Source organism: Vicia villosa, unplaced genomic scaffold, assembly GCF_029867415.1.
Source record: "Vicia villosa cultivar HV-30 ecotype Madison, WI unplaced genomic scaffold, Vvil1.0 ctg.001788F_1_1, whole genome shotgun sequence".
NCBI lineage: Eukaryota > Viridiplantae > Streptophyta > Magnoliopsida > Fabales > Fabaceae > Vicia > Vicia villosa.
In genome coordinates, this window is record NW_026705726.1 from 278,759 (window position 1) to 286,243 (window position 7,485).

The 7,485-nt window shown below is 38.5% G+C and overlaps 1 protein-coding gene across 1 annotated transcript; it reads right to left on the minus strand.

The window, feature by feature from the left end:
• Positions 1–4,874: 4,874 nt before the first annotated feature.
• On the minus strand, positions 4,875–5,567 carry LOC131636566 (secreted RxLR effector protein 161-like). The gene has a single exon (XM_058907172.1). The coding sequence runs from the start codon at positions 5,565–5,567 to the stop codon at positions 4,875–4,877; it is 693 nt and encodes a 230-aa protein (XP_058763155.1).
• Positions 5,568–7,485: the final 1,918 nt, after the last annotated feature.

Here is a 7,485-nt window from a genome sequence, read left to right on the forward strand (position 1 = left end):
GTACCAATCCGTTTTCCACTCGTTTCCACCATTAACAGCCCGCGCTTTTGGATCTAAAACAGAATTTCTGCATACTTTAACATGTAGGATTCATCTAACTTCAACAATCTATCATCCTATATCAATTTTACACATTAAAAACCTAACGTCTACTCAATTAGTTAGGAACTCATATTCACAGATTCAGTCTCATGGATGAACACAGCAACACATCAACAAAACACCATATTCATACCATAACATCAATTCACACACAATTATGCACAGAATTCAACACAGGTAACATTAAATTATATGATCCTATTTAAAAATCATCCTAAACCCCACTCTAACATATAATCAAATTGACCTAAATAATACCTCTAATCAACATTATCATCTATAATACGATAAGAGATGCTAACCGGAAGAAACCCTGTTACGTTAGTCAAGAATTCTTGGTTGGTCCTCTTCCTCTTCTTTTCCTCTTTCACGTTCTTCGAGTTCTTAACTTCTCAGTTATTTTCACGTTCTATCCCTTCTTTTCCAATTTCTTTATTTTTTTGAAAAATAACTTGTAATTAGTAAAAGGGCTTTACTGACATAACATCCCTCTTCTTACTAGTATCACACATAGTCCAATGCCATAATCCAATATTTTCCAATTAATTTCACAAAACCAAAATATTCTAATTAATAATTTAAATTCCAATTAAATTAAAAATTAAAATATACGGGTGTTACATGGTTCGTCAAACCTCAAGGGGAGTGGAGCAGGAGTTGTGCTCGAGGGACCGGAGGGTTTCATGCTAGAATATTCCTTGAGGTTCAACCTCTCGGCTAGTAATAATCAGGCAGAGTATGAAGCTTTAATTGCAGGGATAAGGTTGGCTAGAGAAGTTGGAGTAAAATACTTAATGGTCAGAACTGATTCACAACTGATTGGGGGACAGGTAAAAGGCGAGTTCTAGACTAAACATTCAGAGCTAACGAAGTATTTACAGATAATGCTCAGATTATCAAAAGCATTTTCAAGATTCGAAATAAAGCATATCATTCGAGAAGAGAATTTAAGAGCTGACATGTTGGCCCTTCTAAATAGTACCAAGGGGTCGGGGCTTAATCATACAGTTATAGAAGAATTTTTGGAGAAGCCCATCACGATCAATCTGGAGGTCGCATCAGTGGCGCGATTATTCGGGTGGATGGCTCCCATATTTCACTATCTTACGCAGGGAACCCTGCCTAAGGATGCTCAATAGGAAAATCGTATAAAGAGGATATCGACTTGTTACACTATGGTAGCGGACAAAGTATATAAGATGGGGCAGCCAATGCCTTTGTTGAGATGTACATCAGAAGAAGAAGCTAAGCTTATGATAAAGGAGGTACATGACGGAGCATGTGGAAGCCACATAGGAGGGAGGTCCATATTAGGTAAAATTATCATAGGCGGGTATTATTGGCCGAACATGTTGCAGGAGTGCTCGGAGTATGTGTCCAAATGTGAAAAGTGCCAGGTGTACGCGCCCTTTATTCACTCACTAGCCGAGTTACAGCATTCCATTTTTTCTCTGTGGCTGTTTTATCAATGGGGAATTGATAATTTGGGTCCTTCTCCTATTGTACCCGAGCAACTCAAGTTTTTGATTGTGTCCATTAATTATTTCACGAAATGGGTAGAGGCTGAAGTTGTGACGCGTGTTACCGCGGAAAGAGTGCGGCATTTTTACTAGAAGAATATTATATGCAGGTTCGGCTTGCCAGGGGTCATAGTATCTGACAATGGAGCTCAATTTTTCGGCGCTTTCGTTGTGGAATTTTGCAAAGACTTGGGGATCCAGAATAGGATCACATCAGTGGAGCAACCACATGCTAATGGACAAGCTGAAGCAACAAAGAAGATAATATTGACAGGAACGAAGGAAAAGTTGAATGAGGCTAAAGGGATCTAGGCCAAGTAGTTACACAAATACTCTGGTCATATCACATAACTCCCCATTCAACTACTCGGGAGATGCCTTTTTGATTGGTATATGGGGCAGACACTATGATCCTAGTAGAAATTCACACGTCTACGTGGAGACGGATGTAGTGGTGAAAAAGTGAGACTAAGCCATTGAATGACTTAACTCGTATTTTAGTGAAACTCACCACCGTTCTTTTTTATTTCCAAATAAAATGGGAAAAGGAGTAAAATAAAACCCAAAGAAGTTTTTTTAAATCAAAACTAATAAAATAAACAGAGACCTTAGGTTCGGGGGTTGGTTATGCAAGGGGAAGGTATTAGCACCCCTCACATCTACGGTACTCCTTAGGAAACTCTTTGAAATATATATATATATATATATATATATATATATATATATATATATATATATATATATATATATATATATATATATATATATATATATATAGGTTAAGAAAAGAAGATTATTAAAAGTGTGCTTGGCACGACACCTCATCGTGTGCCTACAATCCCCTTAAGTGCAATAGGGAAGTCAGAGCTTTTTTAGTTCCTCTTGAAAGGAAAATAAAGAGCCAATTGGAAAAATCTTGTTGGGTGTTGAGCTTTAACAATACTCAACGGGTTTGTAAAATGTTATGCTTTAACAATAGTTAACAAGTTTTAAAAGGTGCTAAGCTTTAACAATACAAGGCAAGGGTAATACTTAACAAGTTTAAAAAGGTGCCAAGTTTTAAAAGATCATGTAGTTTTATACAACACCTTCATTGCATTGATTCCTAAATGTAAGAATCCCTTTTCCCCAAAGGAATTTTGGCCCATTAGTCTTTGTAATGTGGCCATGAAAATGGTTACGAAGGCGATAGCAAAGATAAACTAGAGAATTCTCCCGAACGTGATGAGGAGCAAAGCGCGTTTGTTCAAGGGCGGTTGATTACTCACAATGCCCTTTTTGCGATAGAGTGTTTCCACTGGCTTAAGAAGAAGACTTAATGAAATAAGGGAGTCATGGCGCTCAAGTTAGACATGTCAAAGGCGTACGATCATCTTAAATGGGACCTTGTGACTGCCACTCTTATTTCCATGGGCTTTCTTGTTTCGTTGGTTAATCCTATTTACAAATGCATTTTAACTGTTTCCTACCAATTTCTCATCAACGGCCAGGCCAACAGGAGTTTCAGGTGGGGGTGAAGCCTCCATCAGGGGGTCCCTCTTTCACCCTATTTATTCATCTTGTGTGTTGATGTTTTTTCAGTTTTGGTCAAGCAGGAGGTGCAAAAAATGAATCTTCATGGCATTCAAGTGGCTTGGTAAGCAACTGTCATCTCCCATTTCTTCTTTGCGGATGACAGTCTATTGTTTGCTACTGCAAATACTCATTAAAAAAATGTATTATGGAGATCCTCCAACGGTACCAAATGTCTTCTAGTCAAACAGTAAATTTGGATAAGTTAGAGGTCTCATTCAGCTGCAATCTGGGGGAAGACGTTTGTGAATCAATCAGTAGTGTGATGATGTTTAAGCCGGTTGTTAGTCATGTTGAATACTAAGGGCTGCCCGTTGTTTATGGGAGGTTAAAAAAATATATTTTTGCTTTGGTCTTGAACAAGGTTTGAAACAAGATAAAAGACTGGAAGGAGATGTTTCTCTCTAGAGAGAGCAAAGAGGTGTTCATCAAAGCGGTGGTGCAGGAAATTCCTGGCTACATTATGAGCTGTTATGAACATCCTGAAAGTTGTTACTGCCAGGTTGAAGCAATGATAGATAGGTTTTGGTGGGGCTCGAAAGATGGCAGAAGGAAGATCCATTGGTTGAGTTGGGAGAAGTTATCACGGGCTACATGTGAGGGTGGTTTTGGTTTTTGCGGGATTAGTGATTTCAATACTAGCTTGCTTGGGAAACATTATTGGAGGTTACTTACTGATGGAAATTCCTTGTTGGGAAATGTTTTAAAAGGAAGATATTATCCTAGGCAGTCCTTTGATGAAGCCACTGTGGGTTTTAATCCAAGTTTCGCGTGGAGAAGTATCCTTAATGTCAGGGATGTGGTGACTAGGGCACTTAATAGAGGATTGTAAATGGAGAAAGTGTGAGGATATAGGATTCTAAGTAGCTTCCGGAGAATCCGGGATTCAAGGTTTTCAGCCATGATATTAATCCTGACAGAGATGCTAAAGTTAGTACCTTGATTGGTGGATCGAGGAATAGAGAGAGTCTAGTTCTGGTTTTCCTCTTCGGAGGCTATACAAATTCAGAACATTTCTGTTTCGAGGAGGATACTGTGGACAAGTTAATTTGGCACCATGAAAAGAGCGGCGAGTATTCTGATAGGTTTTCTTACCACCTTCTTCAACACGTAAAGTATGCTAAGATTCCAGGCCCGTCGTACACCCCTCATAAAAAGCTTAGGAAGTTCATCTGGCACTTTCCCTTTCTACCTCAAGTTCAGAATTTCTTGTGGCGTTTGGCGAAAAGTCTAAGCAATGGTAAACTCCATTGATGAAGACCTTGAACTACTAACAACTAGCATGAGAGTGAAGAAGATTAAAAGAGAAGAAGAAGATTATGTTATTCATTGTTAAGAGGTAGTTACATTAGTTACACAAGTCTATATATAGCCAACTGTAAATTGTAACTAACCTAACAGAAAATATAACTAACAACCAATCTAAAATGGACAGCTGGCCTTAGTATAATTCTTCTTCTTCATTATTTGTTACCCCCCACAAGCTTGGGGTTGGTATATATCTACCAAGGCAAGCTTGGACAAGCAGTTAAAGAAAGGTTTAGGTCTAAGGGCCTATAGACGTATGTAGCTTGTGCATGAGAAGGAACTAGCAAAAGTCGCATGAGACCAGCCTGAAGTTTCTCACGAACAAGGTGACAATCAATGTCCAAATGCTTAGTACGCTCGTGAAAGACCGGATTAGCTGAAATATGTAGAGCGCTTTGATTGTCGCAGTAGAGGACAGGAAGATGGTTGTTGTTTGAGATCTTGAAGAAGAAAACACATCCATTGAAGCTCACGGGTAGCAGAAGCTAGTGCCCAATATTCAGCCTCAGCGGATGAACAGCTTACAGTCACTTGCTTCTTTGATTTCCAGGAAACTAATGACTTTCCTATGAGGAAACAATAGCCAGAAATAGATCTTTGTGTATCAATGCAACCACCCCAATTAGCATCACTAAATCCAAGGATTTGTAGCTCAGAAGAGTGAGAGAGAAATATTCCACGAGCTGGAGATCTCTTAAGGTATCGAAGCACACGTAAAGCTGCTTTGTAATGTGTTTCAGTGGGAGCACTCATGTATTGGCTGAGTTGTTGTGTTGCAAAAGGAATGTCAGGACGTGTCGTTCTCAAGTAGATTAATCTACCAACAAGTCTACGGTATGCAGTCACATCAACAAAAGTTGAACCATTGTCATGTGACAATCGTGTGGCAGTGTCCAAAGGTGTTGATACTGGCTTACAACCAATGAGACCTGCGTCTTTTAAAAGATCTAAACAGTACTTGCGTTGGCAAAGAGTGATCCCAGAGGAGGATCTAGCTACTTCAAGGCCAAGAAAAAATTTCAGTCGACCCAAGTCTTTTATACGAAAAGCTTTGTTCATAGCCATTTTCAGAGCATCAAAAACCTGTAAAGAAGTTCCTGCCAAGATAATATCGTCCACATACACAAGAAGTGCTGTGAAGGATGTGGAATCAGACTTAATGAAGAGAGTATGATCAGCGTGTGCATGTACAAACCCCTGAGATTGAAGAAAATTGGTAAGTTTCTCAAACCATTGTTTCCTTGCCTATTTTAGTTCATATAGAGACTTGATGAGCTTGCATTCTTGGCCTGGTTTAGAAGGAACAACACCTTGAGGTATCTTCATGTAGACTGCCTCATGTAAATCTCCATGGAGAAAGGCATTATTAACATCAAGCTGATGTAAATGCCAGCCATGGATAGCAGCTAGAGCTAGTAATACCCTAACTATAGAGGGCTTGGAAACAGGAGAAAAAGTTTCAAAATAATCAAGGCCTTCCATTTGAGTGAACCCCTGAGCTACCAACCTGGCCTTGAATCATTCTATGGAACCATCTGCTTTCCTTTTGATCTTATAAACCCATTTACTTCCAATAGGAGATGTATTTGGGGGAAGATCCACAAACTCCCAAGTATTGTTGCTATGAAGAGAATCAATTTCACTTTCCATAGCTTGAATCCACCTAGGATCTTTAGAAGCCATAGAATAGTTGGTAGGTTCAGTTTCAGATGCCAAGGCTAAAATGTAGGCCTGATGAGATGGTGATATATTTGAACATGATAGATAGTCTTGAATAGGGTACTGACATGAGGAAGCAGTGATAGAACTGCAGATGTAATCTTTCAAGTGTGCTGGAGGAGCAGCATTTCTACTAGACTTTCTAAGAGCAATAGGGGCAGGATTGGTGAGTATGGTTTCCTCATTGGAATTCACAACAGGTTGTGTGGATCCACTATGCTCTATAATTTCATATTCAACTGAATGATCAACACTGGACATAGGAGAATCTACCTGGATGTCAGAGATGCTGATAACATCATCATGAATTTTAGGGACAGTGGGAGCCAGATTCTCAATTTGAGAATTAACATACATGTCATGAGGTGTATCTGTAGAAGAATTAGTATGACAGGGAAATTCCATCTCAAAGAATTTAACATTTCTAGAGACAATTATTTCATGATTTGAGAATTAACCCAAGAAAACACATTTCCTTGCTCGAGGATCAAATTTGTGTCTATTTGCAGGTAGATTAGATGCATAGCTAAGACATCCAAAAACTCTTAAAGAAGTGAGGTCAGGCAACTCATTATACATTAGCTCATATGAGGACTTATTTTGAAGTAGTTTTGTAGGAATTCTATTCATGAGAAACACTGAATGCAACATTGCATATGACCAGTATTTTTTTGGCAATCCAGCCTGAAACATAAGAGCTCTACTTATATTCAAGATGTGTTGTTGTCTTCTCTCCACTCTCCCATTCTGTTGTGGAGTATAAACACAACTTTTCTGATGTACTATGCCCTTGGAAGCATAATAGGATGACATTATTAACTCTAGACCATTATCACTTCTTATTATCTTCATTCTTTTCTCAAACTGATTTTCTGCCATTGAAACAAACTCTTTAATTCTTTAAGTTTTTGATTTGGATTTCATCATGACAACCCAAACATGCCTACTATAATCATCCAAAATGGTCAGAAAATATCTAAAGCCATGCACAGAAGGAGTGTTAAAGGGACTCCAAATATCCAAATGTATGAGATCAAACACATGAGTTGCATTGTTATTACTAATAGGAAATGGTAAAAAAATTTGTCTTGATAGATGACATACATCACAAGCACTATGTACACTATCAGAGATATAGCTATATATCTTTTTCATACATTTCATTCTGTTAAAAGATAAATGTCCTAGCCTTAAATGCCATAAAACTCCACCTTTTGCCTTATTGCTACTGACAACAATACTTGAAACATGGCTTGCATAGTTG

What these genes read in the sequence shown, in the direction of transcription:
- LOC131636566 (XM_058907172.1), bottom strand. Translation starts at nt 5,567, where the DNA reads ATGGCTATGAACAAAGCTTTTCGTATAAAAGACTTGGGTCGACTGAAA.